The sequence below is a fragment of the Arachis hypogaea genome, chromosome 11 (assembly GCF_003086295.3).
Source record: "Arachis hypogaea cultivar Tifrunner chromosome 11, arahy.Tifrunner.gnm2.J5K5, whole genome shotgun sequence".
NCBI classification, from domain to species: domain Eukaryota; kingdom Viridiplantae; phylum Streptophyta; class Magnoliopsida; order Fabales; family Fabaceae; genus Arachis; species Arachis hypogaea.
In genome coordinates, this window is record NC_092046.1 from 75,987,299 (window position 1) to 76,009,505 (window position 22,207).

General features: G+C 36.6%; 1 protein-coding gene and 1 long non-coding RNA gene across 2 annotated transcripts; one reads left to right on the plus strand and one right to left on the minus strand.

Annotated features, from left to right (window-relative positions):
- Positions 1-2,042: 2,042 nt before the first annotated feature.
- Positions 2,043-3,407, minus strand: LOC140176148 (uncharacterized). The gene is made up of 2 exons (XM_072206036.1): positions 2,520-3,407; positions 2,043-2,300 (listed from the first exon to the last, which is right to left on the minus strand). Exons 1-2 carry the CDS (start codon positions 3,405-3,407, stop codon positions 2,043-2,045), a joined length of 1,146 nt encoding a protein of 381 aa, XP_072062137.1.
- Positions 3,408-16,715: 13,308 nt separating this feature from the next.
- On the plus strand, positions 16,716-19,611 carry LOC112722248 (uncharacterized). Its single transcript, XR_003162547.3, has 6 exons — positions 16,716-17,079; positions 17,766-17,831; positions 18,025-18,075; positions 18,169-18,215; positions 18,846-18,936; positions 19,102-19,611. It is a non-coding gene; the product is annotated as an uncharacterized lncRNA (long non-coding RNA).
- The last annotated feature ends 2,596 nt before the right edge of the window (positions 19,612-22,207 follow it).

Sequence of the window (22,207 nt, forward strand, 5' to 3'; positions counted from 1 at the left end):
GATAAGTGAGCCATCTCCCTTGTCTCCTCCACCAGGTCCTTTTCCATCGCTTCGTTCACACCTGCGAGTAATAGCCGGGGGCTTGGCTCGCCGATTTCGACGGGTATCACCGCGTCGGCCCCGTATGTTAGGCGAAAAGGGGTTTCCCCCGTGGCGCTTTGCTCGGTTGTTCGGTAGGACCATAGGACAGAAGCGAGCTCATCGGCCCATGCTCCTTTCTTGTTGTCTAGGCGCTTCTTTAGGCCAAGTAGGATGACTTTGTTTGCGGCTTCTACTTGCCCATTCGTCTGGGGATGCTCTACCGAGGAGAACCTCTGTTTTATCCCCAGGCCGGCGAGGAATTCTGTGAACTTCTTGTCCGTGAACTGTGTCCCATTATCCGAGATGACGACCTCTGGGATACCGAAACGGGTTATCACTTGCCTCCACATGAACTTCCGGCAGTTGGAGGACGATATTGTGGCCAGTGGTTCAGCCTCTACCCATTTGGTGTAGTAATCAATGGCGACAATGAGGTATTTAACTTGTCCTGGGCCGACTGGGAAAGGTCCCAGGAGGTTAACTCCCCATTGACCGAAAGGTCGAGTGGTCGTCAGTGAACTCAGCTCGGAGGCCGGCGCCTTGTGGAAGTTAGCGTTTTGTTGACACTTTATGCACCTTTTGACAAATTCCTTTGAGTCTTTCATCATTGTCGGCCAATAGTACCCGGCTCGGATGAGCTTCCTCGCTAGGGCTTTGCCCCCGATGTGGTGCCCGCAACACCCCTCGTGGACTTCTCTAAGTACATAGTCCGTCTGGTCGAGGTGTAAACATTTCAATAGGGGTTGGCTGAGTCCCTTTTTGAACAGTTGTCCTTGTATGATCGCATATCTGGCCGCCTCTCTTCTCAAAGTTTTGGCTGCTTTCTCATCGTCAGGTAACTTGCCGAGTTCCAAGAAGTTTATGATGGGGTCCAACCACGAGGGGCTTGACTCCGTCAGGTGGAGAGCGACCGTTGGCTCCTTCACCATGCCCTAGATGAGAGACCGGTTACCCGCTCCCGGTTTCGTGCTCGCTAGTTTGGACAAGAGGTCCGCCCGTGTGTTCCTTTCTCTTGGGACGTGTTGGATCGTGACCTCTTGGAACTGACTTATCATTTCTTTGACCTTTTCCAGGTATTTTTGCAGGAGGGGGTCCCGGGCTTGGTAGCTTCCGTTTACTTGGGAGGTGACGACCTGTGAGTCGCTGCATACTTCGACCTTCGTTGCCCCGACTTCACGGGCTAGTATTAGTCCGCTTAAGAGAGCTTTATATTCCGCTTGATTGTTTGACACAGGGAACTCGAACTTGGTCGATTGCTCGTAGATGACTCCTGCCGGGCTTTCTAAGATGACCCCTGCTCCCCCGGACGTTTGGTTGGAGGCCCCGTCCACGTGGAGCCTCCACCGTGTGCCCTTTTCCTCGGAGGGATCACCCGTTACCTCAACCAAGAAGTCAGCCATTGCCTGGGCTTTGATTGCATGCCGGGGCTCATACTGCAAGTCGTATTGAGAGAGTTCGATGGCCCAAGTCATCATCCTACCAGCTAAATTGGGTTTTTGTAGTACTTGACGAATCGCCTGGTCCGTCCTCACGACTATACGGTGACCTTGGAAGTATTACCTTAACCTTCGGGAGGAAGTTAGGAGTGTCAAAGCCAGCTTTTCTAGTTTGCTGTACCTCAGCTCGGCTCCTTGTAGATCCCTACTCACGAAGTAGACCGGTTGCTGAGCTTTCCCTTCTTCTTTTACGAGCACTGCTGCAAGCGCTTCCTCTGTTACTGCCAGGTAGAGGTAGAGTGATTCTCCGGCCTTGGGCTTCCCGAGCACCGAGGGCGCTGCTAGGATCTCCTTGAAGTGGTTGAATGCTTCCTCGCACGCCGGGGTCCATTCGAATGCTATTCCCTTTTTCATCAGATTGAAGAAGGGCAGGGCTTTTGCTACCGATGCACCGAGGAAACGGGATAATGCCGTCAGTCTCCCCGCCAATCGTTGGACATCTTTGATACAACCCGGGCTCTTCATCTAGAGAATCGCTTGGCATTTCTCGGGGTTGGCTTCCACTCCTCTTTGGGTGATCATGAATCCCAGGAACTTTCCTGCCTCCATGGCGAAGGCGCATTTGAGCGGGTTAAGCCTCATGCCGTGTTGCCGGAGGGACGCAAATACGCCTCCCAGGTCACTCAGGAGATCGTCTGGCCGTGTGGTTTTTGCAAGGATGTCGTCCACGTAGACTTCCACTGTCTTGCCTATAAGCTCACTGAATATTTTGTTCATCAGTCTCTGGTATGTGGCGCCAGCGTTTTTCATACCAAATGGCATTACTTTGTAGCAATAGGTCCCTCCTGGCGTTATGAACGCCGTTTTTTCCTCGTCGGGTCGGTGCATCGGTATCTGGTTATACCCAGAATAGGCGTCCATGAAGCTCAGATATCGGTATCCCGCCGCCGCGTCGACGAGCGCGTCAATGTTGGGAAGGGGGTAGCAGTCCTTAGGACATGCCTTATTGAGGTCAGAGTAGTCTACACACATTCTCCACCTCCCATTGTGTTTCTTCACCAAAACTACGTTCGACAGCCAGGTCGAGTAGTCCAGTTCTCGGATGAACCCCGCTTCAAGGAGGCTGGCCACCTCCTCTGCCCATTCCTGTGACATCTTTCTCTTCCTCTGGGCCACTGGCTTGGCTTCTGGTTTGACGGCCAGATGGTGTGACATGAGCTGGGGATCTATCCCCGGCATGTCGGCTGGCGTCCAAGCGAAGAGGTCGGCATTGGCTCTGATCATCTCCATCAGAGGCTCCTTTAATTCATGGGGGAGATTTCTGTTTACGAACGTGAATTTCTCGTCCCCATCACCAACCCTAAATTTTTCCAAATCCCCTTCTGGCTCAGGTCTGGGCTTATCTTCTATCCTGGCGTCCAGGTCGGCGAGGAAAACTCCTGAAGCTTCTTTGGACTTTTTCCTCAGAGAGAGGGTGGCGTGGTCGCAGGCAACCGCCGTTTCCAAGTCTCCTCTGATAGATCCTACGGATCCGTCATCAGCAACAAACTTCATCACGAGCAGCCTTGTACTAATGGCAGCCCCCAGGTCGTTGATGGCTTTCCTCCCCAAGATAACGTTATAAGCTGTGGAATCCCGTAAGATTACGAAATCTGCTATGACTGTTCTTCGTCTCTGCCCCTGACCCATGGAGGTCGGGAGCGAGATGATTCCATCCGGCTTGATGAAGTGGTCTCCCAGTCCTACCACACCGTGCTGGTGGGTCGCCAGGTCGGCATCTCTCAATCCCAGGGCATCGAAAACGTTTCTAAACATGATGTTTGAGTCTGCCCCCGTATCTATCAGGATTCGTTTGACGAGGCCTGTTCCGATCCTGGCCGTAATGACCATGGCTGGGCTTTCCAGCGCCTCGTCAAACCATTGGTCTTCTAGGCCGAAGGAGATGGATGAGAGACCCCGGGAACGTCTAGCAGACGAGGAGGAGACCGTTAGGACCTTGGCGTCCTTTTTCTGTGCCGATTTTGACCTTGGGGCGGTATTCCTGGCCGTTACTACATTTACCACCGTGAGGCCGTGGTCGTCGCCCTCTGGTTCTTAGCATCGCCTTGTTGACCGGGACCTGTTCTCGCCATCGTGGTCCCGATTACGTCTCCTTGGCTCCCTTATAAGGTGAGAGAAGTCGGCTAGTTTCCCATCCCTGATTGCTTGTTCCAGGGCGTCCTTTAGGTCAAAGCAGTCTTGGGTCTTGTGCCCATAACCCTTGTGATAGTCGCAGTAGAGGTTCTTGTTTCCCCCCGTCCTGTCCTTCAGAGGTCGGGGCCTCGACAGTATCCCCTTCTCTGCAATCTGTTGGTAAACTTCGGTGATCGTCGCCGTGAGGGGGGTATAGTTAGTGAACTTCCCGACTCTGGGGACAGGTTTGGGTGTTTTGCCTGGACCGCCGTCCCTGGCGTGTTCCTTTGGCCTCTCTCTGCTTTCGTAGTGCCGGGTTTAATTGTACGCGGGTTGCCGTTTATTGGCAGCCACGACCAGGCTAACTTCCTCATCGTTGATGTACTCTTTGGCCACGCACTGGATCTCTTGCATTGTCCAGATGGGCTTTGTGGTAAGATGTTTCCTAAAGTCCTCATTCGAGAGGCCATTCGTCAGACACAAACTTGCCACCGAGTCCGTCAAGCCGTCAATTTTGAGGCACTCGTCGTTGAAGCAATCCAAGTATTTCCTGGTCGGCTCCCCGGCTCTCTAGGTCTCCCCCAGCAAATTGATTGGGTGCTTAGCTTTGACGATCCTGGTCGTGAACTGAGCTAGGAAAGCATGGCTGATGTCGGAGAATTGGGTCACCGAGCCCTGCGGGAGGTTATTGAACCACCGTATTGCTGGGCCGGCCAAGGTGACCGGGAAGGCGTGACATCTGACCTCGTCACCTACTCCTTCCAAGTTCATCCTGGCCTCAGAGGCTGTTAAGTGTTCCAGGGGATCTTGTGTTCCATCATACTTCATGTCCGTTGGCTTGTCAAAGTGTTTTGGCAGCCGGACCTCGAGTACGGAACGGTGGAAAGGGGTCGCTCCTATTATCACGGGTCCCTGGGTAGTTCTTCTCAGCTCGACATTCTCCCGATGCGCGTCCTCGTCGCTCCTGTTCGATGCGCGTCGCCTCTCGCGTCTGGCGTAGATGATGGGGTCTCGACTCCTTCTTCTGGCGCGTCCCCGTCCCCCTGTGCTTTCTGACTCATACTGGGGGCTGGGTGTGCGTCTTGAGCGGCTCCTCGAGCGGGAACTGGTGGGGCTTTGCTCCAGAGTGCGTTGGTCGTGTTCCCTGTCTGCTAGCCTGCGTTCCAAGTCTTGCATCCTGTGGCGTAGCTCTTGCATTATCCTGGCGTGGTTGTCGCCAGTCCCTCCGAAGGGGTGTCTTTCATGAGTTTGCGTCGTGTCCCTTGGAGGCAACCTCTGTTGTTGTCGAGTTTCCGTCGAAACGGCGCCTCCCCCAGACACGGGGGGCGCGGCCTCGCAGCCTGTCCCAGTTTGGACTAGCACGAAGTCCATGGACGAGTCCCCACAGACGGCGCCAATGTTCGGTATCTCGGTTACCGGACGGTTCGGGTCAAGATTCTGGGTGATAGGAGGGGCTCGTCAGGTCACGGTTCTTCGGTCAGATGGATGCGAGGTCCCGAGTACTTCGTGTGGAGAGGGGGGTGCCACCTGCAAAGACACTCCGACGCTCTTGTCAGGCAATGTGCAGGCGGAAAAAAGGGGTGATGTAGAAAATGTGACGTACCTTGGGGGAAGAGCCAGTCTTCCCCTTATATACATGTCAGTAGTGGGCCCCTCTGGAGGGCAGGCCCATATTCTCAAGGACGCTGTCCCACAGCTGCGGGTGAACCGTACGGAACGCGTGTCCAGGTCGGTTGAAAGGCGTGGAGCTCGGGTCGGGTTGACCCGCGGAAATCCTGGGCCGGGCCGTAACACATATAAATTTTGTTATAAAACAGTTTTACAGACGGCATAAAAAATTTTGTATGTAACACATAAATTTATGAATATAATACATAAATCTTTTCACATAATATAAATTTATTTGATATAGTATTATGTATTAAATTTTGTATTATGCATCAAAATTTTTATGTTATATATTAAAATTTTTTTTGTTTAATAATTTTATTGAACATATATAAAAGAATGATAATGATGATAATAAAAAAAGAAGACGAGAAAAAAAAAGAGAATGTAATAATTTAGTTAAAGACTTGATTTAAAAATAATTCGACCTAACTTTATTAATAAAAATCAGTCCAAAATATTCTAAATTTTTTTATTTTATATTTGTTAATTATTATTGAAATAAATAAATATTTTTAAATATAATATATATAATTATAAATATTAAATTAAATAAAATAATTTTATATTATCGATTTTCTAACATTACCTTTTTACTAATATTAAAAAAAATCCGCACATTTGGGGAAGGGGTGAGTATTTAAATTTATATATTCAATAAAAATGGGTTGACCCGCATGTCTATGCAAGCAAAGAAATAAAATTTTGTTATAATAATATTTAGAAGATAATAAAAAATTAATTTAAATAATTTAAAATTAATTTATTTAATATTTATTAATTATATTTAAAATAATATAATTTTAAATATAATAAATATATAATTATAAATATTATATGCATAAAATTATAAATATTAAATTAAGATAATTTTTGTTATTATTTTTTAATATTATCATTTTTGTTATTAATTTCCCTCATTTGCATGTTATATATAAATTTTGGAAGATATTATTATTTATCCAACAAATCCTTAAAAATCAAATACAACTAATGGTTATAACAAAGGGTTGTAACCTCGTACATTATAAGAATTTAAGGTACAGGAAAAATGTATAAAGAGCATAGTTTTTTTTTTTCTTTTCTTAATTAAATTACTTGTGAACAACATGCAGATGCGGAAATATATTCAGCTTTGGCTGTGGATAGAGCTACTATGGCTTGCTTTTTGCTTGACCACATCTTGAGTGAGCTTCCAAGGAAGCAACACATGCCGGATGTACTCCGTCTATCCACCCTATCTCCCGCATAATCTGCATCACAAAACTCTACTGCGCAAAAATCATCAGATTTAGGATACCACAAGCCATAATCACTAGTTCCCTTAATGTATCTAATGATGCGCTTAACGGCTGAAAGATGGGATTCTTTTGGATGAGATTGAAACCTTGAACATACACCCACACTTTGAACAATGTCCGGCCTAGAAGAGGTAAGGTACATGAGTGAACCTATCATTCCTCTATACCTTGTTTCATCCACATCTTGGCCATCATCATCTTTTTCAAGTTTTGTGTTAGGATGCATTGGTGTTCCCATTGGTTTGGAACTTCTAGGCCAAATTTTTTGATAAATTCTTTTGCATACTTTCCTTGGTGAATAAAGGTACCACTAGGAGTTTGTTTAATTTGGAGGCCAAGAAAGAAAGTAAGCTCTCCCATTAAACTCATCTCAAACTCACTAGTCATGAGTTTTCCAAACTCTTCACACAAGGACTCATTGGCCGAACCAAATACAATGTCATCCACATAAACTTGAACTAGGAGAATATCATCATTAGATGCTTTAATAAATAAAGTAGTGTCGGTGGTACCCATTTGAAATTGATTTTCCAACAAGAAGGCACTAAGTCTTTCATACCAAGCTCTTAGAGCTTGTCTAAGACCATAAAGAGCCTTAGATAGTTTAAAAATATGATTTGGGAAATCTTTATGTTTGAAACCGGGGAGTTGTGCCACATACACTTCTCTATCAATAAAGCCATTAAGGAAAGCACATTTAACATCTATTTGAAACATTTTGAAACCCTTATGGGGAGCATAGGCAAGAAGCAACCTAATTGCTTCTATTCTAGCTACCGGAGCAAAAGACTCATCAAAATCTATACCCTCTTCTTGATCGTAACCTCGGGCCACTAATCTAGCCTTGTTACGAACAACTTGTCCATCCTCACCAAGTTTATTTTTAAACACCCACTTAGTATCCGTAACTTTCTTACTATCCGGATGAGGTACTAGTGTCCAAACCTCATTCTTGTCGAATTGAGCAAGCTCTTCTTGCATTGCTTTGACCCATGATGGATCTTCAAGAGCTTGTTTGACATTGTTGGGCTCCATTTGTGACAAGAGGGCAAAATTGCTTGGTTCGGATTGCCTTTTGGTTGAGGATCTTGTTGTTACACCTTGAGAGGGATCACCAATGATAAAGTCATGAGGATAACCCCTCATAGACTTCCATTCTCTGGGCTTCCGGAGTGGTGTTGAGCTTTGATGAGCTTCTGGTGGTCTCACTGTTTCAGTTTCTCGTGCCTGCTCAGGAGACAAAATAGAAATGTCTTCTCCAATCTGACGAGACAAAACTAGACTGGCAGATTCTTCATTTTGAGCAGATTTAGAATTTTCTTCATTGGTTCCTTTATTGACAACATCTTCACAATCTGTATCATCATCTAACACAGCACAGGGAATTGAATTAGAATAATAAAAAGTAACATGTATGGATTCCTCTATGGTCCTATGTTCTTTGAGATAAATCCTATAGGCCTTGCTAGTGGTGGAGTATCCAACAAACATCCCTTCATAGGATTTTAGATCAAATTTACCAAGGTTTTCTTTATTGTTAAGTACAAAGCATTTGCATCCAAAAACATGAAAATACTTAAGATTTGGAGGGGTTCCTTTCCATAGCTCATAAGGAGTTTTCTTCAACCCTTTTCTAATAATTGTCCTATTCAAAATATAACAAGCTGTATTTACAGCTTCAACCCATAGAAATTTAGGAATCTCATTCTCACAAAGCATGGCCCTAGTCATCTCTTGAAGGCTTCTATTCCTTCTCTCAACCACCCCATTTTGTTCAGGGATTCTAGGGCATAAAAAGTTATGAGCAATTCCAAAGTCATCACAGAATTTTTCAAAGTCTTGGTTTTCAAATTCTCTTTCGTGATCACTTCTCAAATGGGCAATTTTTAAATCTTTTTCATTTTGAATTTTCTTGCAAAGAGTTGAAAAAGCATGAAAAACATCATTTTTATGAGCAATAAAAAGTACCAAACCAAATCTAGAGTAATCATCTACTACCACAAGACCATAGTGTTTACCTCCTAAACTTTGAGTTCTTGTTGGACCAAAAAGATCAATGTGTAACATCTCTAATGGCCTTTTAGTTGAAATTCCATCTTTTGGTTTAAAAGAGGATTTTACTTGTTTGCCCAATTGGCAAGCATCACAAGTAAGATCCTTATCAAATTTGATATTTGGAATTCCTCTAACCAGATTTTTCTTAACTAGCTTAGAAATTTGGTACATGCTAGCATGACCCAACTTTCTATGCCATAGCCATTTTTCAGATTCAAGAGAAGTAAAACATGTTACATTTTGTTCTTTCAAGTCCTCAAGAGTCAATCCATACACATTATTGCACCTTTTAACTTCAAATAAAATATCTCCAGATTTTTTACAAACAACCAAACACACAAACTGTCTAAAAATAACTTCAAAACCTAGATCACACAATTGACTTACACTAAGTAAATTATGTTTCAAACCATTTACAAGAAGAACATCATTTATATAAGATGAAAAGCTTTTACCAACTTTTTCAACAGCCACTATCTTTCCTTTAGCATCATCACCAAAAGTGACAAATCCTCCATCATATTCATCAAACTTTATGAAGAAGGTTGTCTTTCCGGTCATATGCTTAGAGCATCCGCTGTCCATATACCACATATTTTCCTTCCGTTTGGATGCTAGGCATACCTGCTCAACGTGGTCAGCCATAAGGCATGGTTGAGACTTTGTTTCAGATTCTTCATCGTCTTCAGAGTCATTTTCAAGATCTTCCCATGATGCCATCAGTCCCTTTTTCTTTCCTTTCTTCGGCTTTTCTTCCTTCTTTAACTTAGGGCAGTCATATTTGAAGTGCCCCGTTTCTTTACAGTTGTAGCAAGTCACCTTACTGAAATCTTTCTTCTGTTTTCTTGAGCTGCCTCCTTTGCCTCTCTCCTTGAGCTTCACCATTTTCCTGAATTTTTTTGCAAACAACACAAATTCATTTTCAGATGAGTTATCACTGGATTCATCATCCAGAGGGTTAGTAACAGATGAGAAAGCTATTCCTTTCTTTTTTGAATCTTTTTTCAAATAGGTGTTTTCAAAAGCAAGTAAATTTCCTCTCAAATCATCATAAGTCATGGAGTCAAGACCACTACTCTCAGAAATAATTAAATCTTTTGTTTCACACTCTTTTGTGAGACATCTCAACACTCTTCTCACTAGCACAGATTCAGGATACTTGATTTTCATAGCATCTAAGCCAACAATAATGGTGTTGAAGCGCTCAAACAGCTCATCAATGGATTCTCCTTCCTTCATTGCAAACATTTCATATTATCTGTTTAACATATCTATCCTGGTCTTTTTTACAATGGTGGTTCCTTCAGGAGTAATTAGGAGTTTGTCCTAGATTTCCTTTGCCGTTGTGCATCGTGATACACGTCGGTACTCCTCGAAGCTGATAGCACATTTGAGTAAGTTGATAGCCTTGGCGTTAAGTTCAACCTTCTTTCTGTCTTCTTCGGTCCAGCTTGCTTCTGGTTTAGGAGTGACAACTCCTTCGGCACTTGTGACGGTTGGATATTGAGGACCTTCAAGGATGATCTTCCAGAGTCTGTAGTCCACTGCTTGCACAAAGATCTTCATTCTCTCCTTCCAATAGGTATAGTTTTTTCCATTGAAAAGAGGAGGTCTGTTGCTTGATTGTCCTTTAGTCAGGTTGTAGGACACCAGATTAGAGCCACTGTTTTCTGCCATCAGGATCTTTTCTCCAAGCTGCAAAGCTTTATCTCTTTGAGACCAAGCTCTGATATCAATTGATGGTTATCAGTGGCTAAGAGAAGGGGGGTTGAATCTTAGCCCCCTTCTTGCTTGATAATACTTGCTGGCCTTTGAAACCACTTCTGGAAACTTTTTGTCTTTTTATCTCGTAACTAGCCACGAGACTTTTTCTTTTGTCTCGTCCCCAGCCACGAGACTTTTCTTTTTGTCTCGTTAGTCAGCACGAGATATTTTCAGTTTTATCTCCTAGGCAGCAGAAACAGAAATGGAGTAGAAGAAAGAGAGAATTACACCAAGATATATCCTGGTTCAGCTGCTAAGTGCAAGGCAGCCTACATCCAGTCTCCATCACAATAATGATGGAATTTCACTATAATCATCCTTGATTACAAACACAAATTCTCCCTAGGAACTACCCTTCCTATCCGGGACAAGTCCAGAGTCTAAACCCAAACTGAACTTGACTTGGTCACAGCCAAGCTTTCAACTGTAAAGTGCTAACTCAACTTACAAGGGGATTCCCACAGAATCATGAAACACAACACAGATGTACAAAGGAACTCTAAGGACATCTATGGCTTTTTCTTTTAATTTTGCACTCTCTGCCTTTTTTCGCTCTATAGCTTTTTCATACAAACCTCACTGTTTGCCTTTTTCCATGAGACTCAAGACATGATAAAATTAAACAGAAAAATACAAAACATAAAACATTGAAGGAGAAGAATTTCTGTAAGTTTGGGGAGCTATAGGAACTCTGTGCTCACTCTTTTCTTTTTCTTTAATCAAACCCTGACTGTTCACCCTTACTTATAGGGAGAAGCCTTCAAAGTTGAAACCAAATAAACCAAGCCAATCTTCTTCTTCTTCAACTTGAACCGGTTTGGCCAGAGAGAGAGAAGAGATAATACATGTAAAATTCAACATGCAATTACCTCTAGTCCTTCCTTGGTCACCAATCTTCATCAATTCGAGCCCTTCATCCTTGCCTTGCTCTCCAAGATGAACTTCTGACCCATGATGCTTCATGATGATGACAGCTTCATCTGTTCCAATCTCTGCCTTCTCCATCACGTAGCCACTCTAGCTACCTCCTGTGGTGGCTGGGCAGAATCAGAGATAAGCCATCATCTCCAAGGATCTTCTTCTCTGACCGAAATCTTCACTTCCATTTTTTGGTATGGAGGAGTCAAGATCTCTTCACAAAATCTTACCACAAGTGAATGAGAATCTTAGCCACAGCATACTTTTTTTCTTTTTCTTGCCATCATTGTGATGATCTTGTTACTTACACCATCTTCTTTTCGGTGGCTAGGTGTAGCTTCCATGGTTGCTGGGTAATGACCGAAAGAGAAGAAGGAAAGATGAGAGAGAAGATAGAGTTAGAAGAAAAGCAATTAATTGAAATAGAACAAATTAATTGAAATGTGATTGCTTTTACTTCTCTTGCTGAGTGGTGTGTTGCATTAAACCAATCAATCATGTCAATCATACTTTCTCTCTCATTTATATTTCCAATGCTAACAAATTAAATTTTAAAATCCATCCCACAATAAGAAATGGAATCCGTTGGAAGCATAAAGCTAAATTGCTTTCTTTCAATAGGTTTCGGACCAAGCATTGGATCTTTTTCCATCAAAGTTGATTTGGGCTAATTATGATCAATTTTGGCCCAATAACAAGAATAATAATTCAGCCACAATAATCAAAGCATTTGTGCATCAATGCTGAATGTATTTATAAAACACTTTGAGCTTGCAACATTTTCTTTTATTTTCGGCCCAAATATAAAATCATGCAAAACAAAATTATTTAAATCAATATTTGTGAATTAATATCAACTAATAATTTTGCAATTAATCACATTAATAATGTTTGATCATCACTAATTTAAGTTAGAGTTTTCCAAACTCATCATAGTTAACTTTCAATTATATAAAATTTAATAGTTTCTTTCAAAACATGCTTAAATATATTATCTATTATATACAATCATTAGGATAAACAAACAAATATAAATTGAATATATAATTTAATTTTAATTTAAACTAAAAATTAAATGAATTGACAGAAAAATAGCAACCAATTTTATTTTTAATTTCTCTATAATCTATTTAAAGGTAAAAATCTCTCTATAACTATTAACATCACCGATAACTAAATTATAAGTCTCTATAAAATAAAAAATATATAAAATAAATAACATATATATAATTTTAAAGTTATTAATCATAAACTATGGACAATTTTTTTTAAAAAAAATCTTATGGATCAACATGTAATTTTTTAATATTTTTATTTTTATTTTTTAAAATTTTTCAGACTTATCAACATTTAAGTTGTTTATACATCACTTTTCAAAATATTATGATTTCACAAGTTATAATATGTAGGGTAAATCACCTTTATAAACCATTTGCATACCAATTTTACGTATATCCCTCAAAGTAAAAAAACTACGTGCATGTCTCAATTTACATATCTATGTAATCAAATTTATGGAGTTCGAATTATGTGTTTGACTGTTTTCGTAGTAAATCGAATCTATAAGATTTGAATTACTTGGTTACTATTTATGCCACTAAATCGAATGAAGGAGATTCGATTTACAATGAGCTGGATTACTACTAAGTGAGTATAAATCAAACCTTATTGTTTCAATTTAGCATGGACCATATAAATCGAAATTTATAGATACGGTTTAGTAGGGGATGACATAATTCGAATTCTTTAAATTTAATTTACTTTCGAATCACAATGTCAAGTAATTCGAATTCATTAAATTCGATTTATATAGAAATATAAATGGAGACAACTAGATAACGTTTTTGGATTTGGGGGATTCAGATAATTTTGGGGTGGCTTTGATTTATCAACATAAATTAACCTAATATGTAATATTAGTTATTATTATAAAAAAAATAAATAATCTATTCATAAAGAAATACTAATCTTAAATAAGAACATCGAATACATTCTTAAGTATTGATTATGATATATTAAACAGAAATTGTTGTCCAACATAACAATGAAAATAATAATAAAAAAACAAAACACTACTTAAATGTAAAATTATTATGAAGATTTAAATTGTTATCTAATCTTATTGCTGTAGCATAAGCTTTTTTGTAATTAGGGCTGATTAGGATACGATAATATTTAGACTCTACCCTAATCTTATTTACAGGTTAAATTTTTTTTTAAAACTCTATCTTACCCTACATGCGAGTTGAGAATCTCTTAACTCTAACCCTACCCACACCTTAAAGTTCTAAACCCTACCCTACCAAATCCTATTCTATCCCTACTCGTAGAAAAATAAAAAATTTTCAAAAAAATATAAAATTCAACCGTTCTAAATTTCATATCTATTAAAAAAATAGAAGATAAAAAAACTAAGTTCAAATTAAAATTAAAAATAATAAAATATTAAAAAAATTCAACATAAAATTACAAACAATATAATCATCAACTAATTTAATAGTTATTTCAAATTTTTATAAGAGAAAGATTGTGAGTTCAATGCTTATTTTTTTCACTACATACATAATTTTTAGGGTAAAAAACCTATATGTGCCAAGGAGGGTTTAAAATTACCCAAATCAGCCAAACGAAATTCTGATACATCAATCCACCAAAGAGCACATATATGTAATTCGAATCAATACAATTCGAATTAGTTTTCAACGTAATTCGAATTGATATAACTCGAATTACTCAAAAAAATTGGCAACACGTAATTCGAATAAATTTGTAACGAATTATTCCCAACCATTGCATACAAGTAATTCGAATCAACTTGGAACGAATTATAAAAGCATAATTCGAATTGTCTCAATTCGAATTAGTAAGAACACGTGAGTAGGAGGAAGTTCGAATCAAATTGATTCGAATTACTCACATTTCGAATCAAATGGCTAATTACACATTGTACAATAAAATACTAGAAAAAATACTATATAATACAAAAAATATATACTAAAAGAAGTATAAAACAAGATTATAGTAAATTAATTTTAGTATAAAATTATTAAATATAAATTAATTTTAACTCCTATTAGTACATTGAATTAAAAATAACATATAAAAATGTACTTGTATTTATTAAATTTTAATAACATATAAAAATTTAATGACTTTTTAAATATTCTTTTATAATAGGAGTACATTTTTATATACTTTAAATACTTTGTATAAAAAATGTACTTGTATTTATCATACAAAAATAAAGTGTTGTGCCAATATAATAACTTTATAACATTTTAAATAAATTTTTTTTCTAGGATTTTAGATTAAAAGCAACACATGAAAAAACATTATTGGTATTTTAAAGCTAACTTAATTAAAAAAGATAGAACTGTATTTTTTAGGATTTTATATACATAATTAGGCTAATGTTTTTTTAATATTGATCAAAGATGTGTGTTACACTATATTATTTGGTTTCAGGTAAGTTTTACTCTACTATATTTTTTTTTACTTTTCAAAAGACACAAATCTAAAAAATTTTATAAATTAATTTAAAAGAAAATATCATTGACGTTTTATAAAATTTTTTAGATTTGTGTCTTTTGAATTATAAAATTTTATAAAACGTCTTTTGAAAGTAAATTAGACAAAGATTCAATCACTTCAGCTAGTAATAAAAAAAGAAATTATTCAAAATTTAATAAAACATTTTCTAGTCAAAATAAGAAAAAAAAAGAGTAAAAATTTGACAAATTTTATCTGATAAAAACTATAAAAGCATGAAATTTTATTAAAAAATTATACATAAATAACCTTCTTTAGATATATTATCTTCTGTGCTATTTTTTTGTGTAATCTTCTTTACTCTAAGATTGTTAAAGAATCTCATTATAAACTCACTTAATTGCAAGTTGTACAACTTGAAAATATTATTGGAGTCAAAGTTTTTAAAATCATTACATAATGTCAAAAGATATATCTTTCTAAAGAACTATAAATAATAAATTTACATTTTTTCACTATTTGCTTCATATATCTAGTCATAGGATTGGAAGTGAGTCAAGCTAATTCATGAGTCAGCTCGAGCTCGACTCATTAATAGCTCGATAAGCTAAACTTGTGAGCTGGTGAGTCAAGCTTGAGTTTAGAATTGAACTCATAAATTAAATGAGTTGAGCTTAAGCTTAGAAAAACTCAATTCATTAGTTCGTGAACTGGCTCGATTATATATATATATATATATATATATATATATATATATATATATATATATATATATATATATATATATATATATATATATATATATATATATACACATATCCTATATGCATTCTATACTTTTAATATTATATATATACATATGAAATAGTAATATATAATTATATGTATATATATTAATGATTTTAATTATTTAAAATTTTATATTTATTTTTTATATATAATTTTGATATAGGAAATAAATAAAAAATTTATAATTTATTGATAGATAAACAATATATAAAATTGATTTTTTTAAATATTTTTTAAAATATATAAATTATAATTTATTGATATAGAATTATAGATTATGTTCCTATTATTTGAGCCAGCTTGTAAGCTTTTAATGAGTCGAACTTGAGTTTAAGAAATAGGCTTAATTATTAATGAACCAAACCGTGAGCCAAGCTGAATTTTTGTGAGTCAAACTTGAATTTAGTCTAACTTGACTTAGTTCGACTCACTTCCAACCCTACTAGTCCCAAACTTCAAATAAAATGACAAATACAAAGACAGCAAGCAATTCAAAAAATGCAAAAACATCGTGACTTTTCCATTTCTCCAACTAGAGATGGCAATACCACCTAAATCCGCAGGTACCCACCCCGCCTCTACTCGTTCGGGACGGATTTTTAGCGGGGCGGGTTCTTGGGAGGGGCGGGGCAGGTCAGGTTTAGGTAATACTCGCCCCTACCCGCCCCGCTATATATATAATATATATAATTTTAATATATAATATGTATAATATATGTAAAATAATTAGTAAATCATATTAAAATTTTTACTTTAATTTATGTTATGTATGTAATGATAGTTATATAAATTTTGAAATTTAATTTTATTTATTAAATTTTAATAATTATAGGAGCAGATAAAAACAGGACAAAAACCTATAAAAATAGATTAAGATTCAACGTTTTACTGCTCGTAAATAGAAATTTATCCCTACTCGCAATATCGAGTAGAGCAAAAATTTATCCCTACTCGCAATATCGAGTAGAGCAAAAATCCTTCCCTATCCGCCCCGTTGCTAGACTCCGGCTGCTTAAAAATTATAGACTTGCTTACAAATTATAGACTTACTTTCACTACAACTGCATTGCCAAATCCAAAATCACGGGCTAGTCATCAGCATCAAAACACATTCACCATGTGTCCAGCTCCCCCTGTCAAAAAACACAAACCATTTCTCACTCTCATCTTCTTTTCTTTCTCAATCTCCTCCGTACCTTCCTCTCCTCGTTGCACCACATCGACGCCGCGGCTCTGGTATGTGATGCCGTCGCCGCAGCTTTGCTGCGTCGCACCGCCGCCTCGCCGTGCTCCTCTGCTTCTCTTTCCTCCACTTCTTTCTTGTGCTCCCCGTCGTGCTCCTCTGTTGCTCGTGCCACCTCAACTCCATCCATCGCTGCTCGATTCAATCTCCATCATCACAATAGGTAGGCTTTATTTTTTTTAATTTAGGCAATTAGGGTTCCGAATCCCGAATTCTTAATCATTAGCTTGTGTTAAATTTAATTAGGGTTTGATATCACAATTTCTGATTTAATTAGGATTTTTCTGCCACATAAGTTTAATTTCTGTTACTCCTTTTCAATTTCTGCCACATAAGTTTCCGATTTTACACGGATTCGGTTTCTGAAAAGCCTTCATGTTTCATATCATATCATATACTATTACTCATAGGGTGCAGCCTGCGCTACTTGTTTGATTTTTTGGGAATTTATTCTATTTCTAGTTAAATTATTGATTATCTTTCTAAATAAATCCTCCTAGAGAAGGTTATGAAACTATCAAGTTAAAACTCATGACTCTTATGATTGACAAGTTTAGGCCCTAGATTGAGTTTACTAGTTAAGTTTGCTGATTCAAGTGTAGCTAAATTCCACGAATTTTAGGTGAATTTTCAAGTTCGATAATGTTGCTTCTAACTACTAAATCAAGGAATAAGTGATTCTTTTATAAGATTCCAAGATTTTGAAATTATCTAACTTTTGCTTCAAATAGTATTTAGGAGGATGTTTATGATTTTTTTTAAGATGCTATATTATTGTTCTTTATTTTGTTATCGTTTCAACATATTTAGGTAGCATTATACTAGTATTACAATGATTTCTTGTGGCAGGAACTGGAGACCTGTGCTCTAATCATGGAGTGAAAATGTTCACTGAGGAATTGAACAGCTTCTCTGGTGTGAAAGGATACTGCGATTATGCTTGCATTACTCTTGTTTTTTTTTTTTTATATTAATTTCTTCACTATATGTAGAGTACAGTAATTTTATAGTGCATCATTTCTAGTATTGCCCCAGTTATGCTTAGAACTCAGCATACTGAAGCTGTAATTTAACTTTCTTCACTGATAAAGTTTCCCAATTTTTCCAGTGAGGTAGGCAATGGGTCATGGGATTCATGGTTTCTGCCTTGACAGAGCAGGTATAGTTAAGAAAAAAGAGCATTTGCTATGTTGAGTGGAAGGAATTGCTAGTATTTATTGTTTAACATTTGTGTTCTTTTACTTGATTGCAGACTAATATTGTTTGTGAAAAGATGATTAGGATTCCTGCAGTATTATGGTAACATTTATTGCTATGCATTGGCTTAATTACAGGGGGCATGCTTATCTTTGTTGACTATGTTTTTCTAGTTCATATCAGGCGTTTTTCTTATTACTTGATTATCTTTCAATTTTCAAACCATAAGATGCTGCCACGGTTCATCTTCTCACTTGTTTAGAGGGGAATCTGTAATTGTTTAAAAGGAAACTTTAATTATATGCTTGTCAAGAATTTTCTGTCAAAAGAAGATAGACAATATTGCAGAAGAGTGATGTGTGAGATATATTCAATAACACAATGTTTTATGTGAAATTTTATAGCTTCTATATATGTATTATTGCTCTTTTAGATTGTCATATTACAATGTTCCAAATTTCTCCTTATCATCTTTTCTATTCTTCCCTAATATCTTAATGTTCGAAATAGCATGTTATAACATTGTCTATTATGCTTTAATTCATATATAATTTCTTGAAGTGGTTTTATTTATCTGTTTTAATGAAATCATGATGTGAGCATTGCCCATAAGAGTAGTTGTTGTTCCATTTTTACTGAATGATCAATGGATAGCTGATAGATATTTCGTATTAACTTTCTGCTCAATGAGTTTTAAATTTGTTTTATCTGACAATGAAATATTTGTTCCAGTAAAACGCACTAGAAGCAGCAATAAATGACATAAACAATTCTTTTGGAAAGGGAAGTTTTACAAGTTGGGCAATGCTGGGGGAGCTTTAGTGTATGTATCTTCATATTTGTAGTCATTTTTAATCACATGTTTTCCTAATCTATTGTATTATATTTAAGGAAAAAAAAATGTCAATTGTGCCCTGAATATTTTTTGTCATATAAATTAGACTTATGGTTGATAGAATTTTTTCCCCCATCATCCTGAATATTGCAGTGAAACATTTCTTAGTGGCTGTTTGACCTTGGACTGTGCTTTAGGTGGCAATCTTCCAAAAGGTAGAATTGTTGAGGTATTGACTGCCTGGTATATGTTTGTGTTCACTGTTCTTTTAGTTCTTCCCACCATCTTATTTACAACTTTTAGGTTTTTGGAGCGAGGAGTAAGTAAAATAATTGGGTGTGAATTATGAAGAATGAGATATATTTGTAAGCTGCAAGGATTGGGTCATTGGGGTTTTATTCAATTGGTATTTGTTACTAGTTTTGGTGTTTTATGGCATCTTCAACAAGTTGGGATTGCTTGGTTACCTTGTTTTTTTAATTTTTTTTTACCTGTACTTTAGTTTACCTTTTCCCCATTTTCGTCTTTGTTTCTCTCTGTACCCTGACCTGTGTTTATCAATCTTCATATGTAGTGCTTAACCTTTATAGGAGTATGTTACTGTAGTTTGGGAGGGCTTCTAATAAAACTATCAGAAAAAGCTGGTTTATGCATTATTGCTCCTTGATTCTTTTGTTCATTAATTTACACGTGATAGGGTTGTTGATTCTTTTTATTACTTTATGCCTGAATTGTTCTGTCATGGTCAAACTGACATTATCTTCTGGCTATACTTCTAGATATTTGGACCAGAAAGTAGTGGGAAGACTACCGTTGCACTTCATGCTATTGCAGAAGTGTAGGTAATTGTATAACAATAATGTACTTGATGTAAATATGTTTTGAGACCAACCTGCAATTCTATTTTGATGTCTAGAAACTAGGAGGAAATGCAATGCTCGTTGATATATTATTAGCTATCGCATGAATAGTTACTTGACCAATGTGCAATTCAAGATTAGTTATTACCTTTTCTTGTGCTGCTGCTACTTACTAGTGTGTGGATTCTATTGAGTTTTATTGTACATTCTGTCTCACTTTGCTATTTGTCTACGTGTGTATTTGAAGTGGTGAGTTTATTTCAAGTCAACCAATCTTTTATGCTTGATTTCTTCTAATAAAACTTCTTGAAAATTTAGGAGTCACATTTGTATGTATATGAGAACCAGGTGCTAAACGCCTGCAAAAATAAGCTTAGATCCATGGATGAGGTCAGATCACTTGTTAGCCTCCGAGCACTGATTTTGAAGGGTCAGACTTCGTTTGCTAATTATCTACTTTGAAGACAAGAAGAGGGCAAGATTCCATGGTTAGAATGAGGATGATCATGTTGAAGTTGATAATCTTGAATTTGAGAGAAAATCGAGTAAGAAAAAGAAGAAAACTGTTGATGATTTCAAGAAGGAAGTCAGAGTCACTGACGAGGAAAATACAGATCATAACAAGAAATCAACTAAGAAAAAGCTCAAGAATGATGATAAGCCCACGGACAAGAAATTAGCTCTGCAGGAGAATGTTATTAGGATCGAGAAGAAACATAAGAAAAAACAAAAGAATGAGAAACAAAGTGAACTTGATACGATTGTTTATATCTAATGTATCAATACACTATTTGTGTTTATGTTTTGAGTTGACTTGTTTGTTTTTAGTATTTTTTTTAGTTTGATAATATGATGAATTTATTTATTTTTTGAAATACTATGAATGTTTTAATACAAGTTAGATAAAAATTAAATAAAAATTTGTCTTGATTAAATTTAGAATAAAATATATTTTTTGTTTTTGAAATTTGACAAAAATTTCAAAAATACCTAAGTTTTATTTTGTTTCAATTTTGTCCTAGAAGTCTTCGATTTGTATCAAATATATTTTCGATGGCTAAATTTTCCAAAATTTTAAAACCAATATAACAATAATATATGAAAATTATGCTTGATTTGTTTGTATTGAGGGTTGTTCTTATGAAATTGTTGTTGAATCGATTTTAAATTTTTTGAAAAAATAGCCGTCAGAGGTATTTTGATGCAAATCAAAAACTTATGGGACAAAATTGAAACAAAATAAAATTTAGAGGTATTTTTGAAATTTTTATCAAACTTCAGGGACAAAAAATATACTTTAACCTTAAATTTATATTTATTTTGTATGAAAACAGATTTATTTTGCAATGAAAAAATCTAAAAAAAATTATTTTTTACCTTACTGATGAATTTATAGATGGATTTTCCGTCAGAATTTGAAATGTTTTTTCAGGATCCAATTATTGACAGAAAATTTGTTGAAAAATCTGATGCTTGTTATTGACGGAAAATATGACACTAGTTACCGACATAAATGAATCTTTTAGCGAAATGGAGGGGAGGATTACTGAAAAAAAAAATATGTCAGTAATGAAAAAAATCTATTGGTAAATTACCGACAGAAAAAGAATCTGTCATTAGGTTGTGATTACAGAAATCACTATCACTAAACAAATCTTCAAAGAGCAATAAAAAGAAAGAGAAGAAAGGTAATAAAGGAACCTATATAAAGGGATGGCGAAGAATGAAAACAGGTTATTATTACGGCCAACAACAGTTAAAATGGTTTCTTATCCCTTTGCCATCAACCGTTACTATCAGCACGAATAAACCAGAGAGTATTAAGCATCTTTCGTTTAGGCACTAATAAAGCATTATATATTAACAATCTGGTACCTGTAATGTTCTTTGCTTTTTAAGCTGACAATCTAAAACTATAAGTATAAAGGATGTCACGAAAATCTGCAAACCATCAAACCAAAGCAAATTATATATAAGACAGTAGAATGATTGATGCAAGTAAGACAACAAAAAGAAAGTTTAGTAGTGATGCTTAAAAGGCTTATGAATTAAAAGACGGTCATATTTGCCTTAGAAATCTACATTAAAAAATGAAGAATAAGTATATGATATGTTTAACCATTCATGGCCAATTGTTATAATTAAAGGAGAAATCATAAGCTTCATAGTTCATAAAAATGAGAAATCAAAAACTTCCTAATTTAACCAAGTAATAACCTCAAAAGTGATTAAAAGCAAGAAGTTTATAAGAGTAACCAAACAGAATATCACAAAGCAAAAATCAAGCTACGCGAAATCTTCAAGAGGACTGCCATTTTAGAATTGAGTAGATCAAGGGCATTATCAAAATCTGTTGATACATTTCTCAAGAAATTTTTGGTGAATTATATATTTGCCAA

What these genes read in the sequence shown, in the direction of transcription:
- LOC140176148 (XM_072206036.1), bottom strand. Translation starts at nt 3,407, where the DNA reads ATGGTCATTACGGCCAGGATCGGAACAGGCCTCGTCAAACGAATCCTG. An exon ending in ACTACTCTGACCTCAATAAG is followed by an intron (nt 2,301 to 2,519) that starts GCATGTCCTAAG and finishes GCCACATACCAG; the next exon opens with AGACTGATGAACAAAATATT.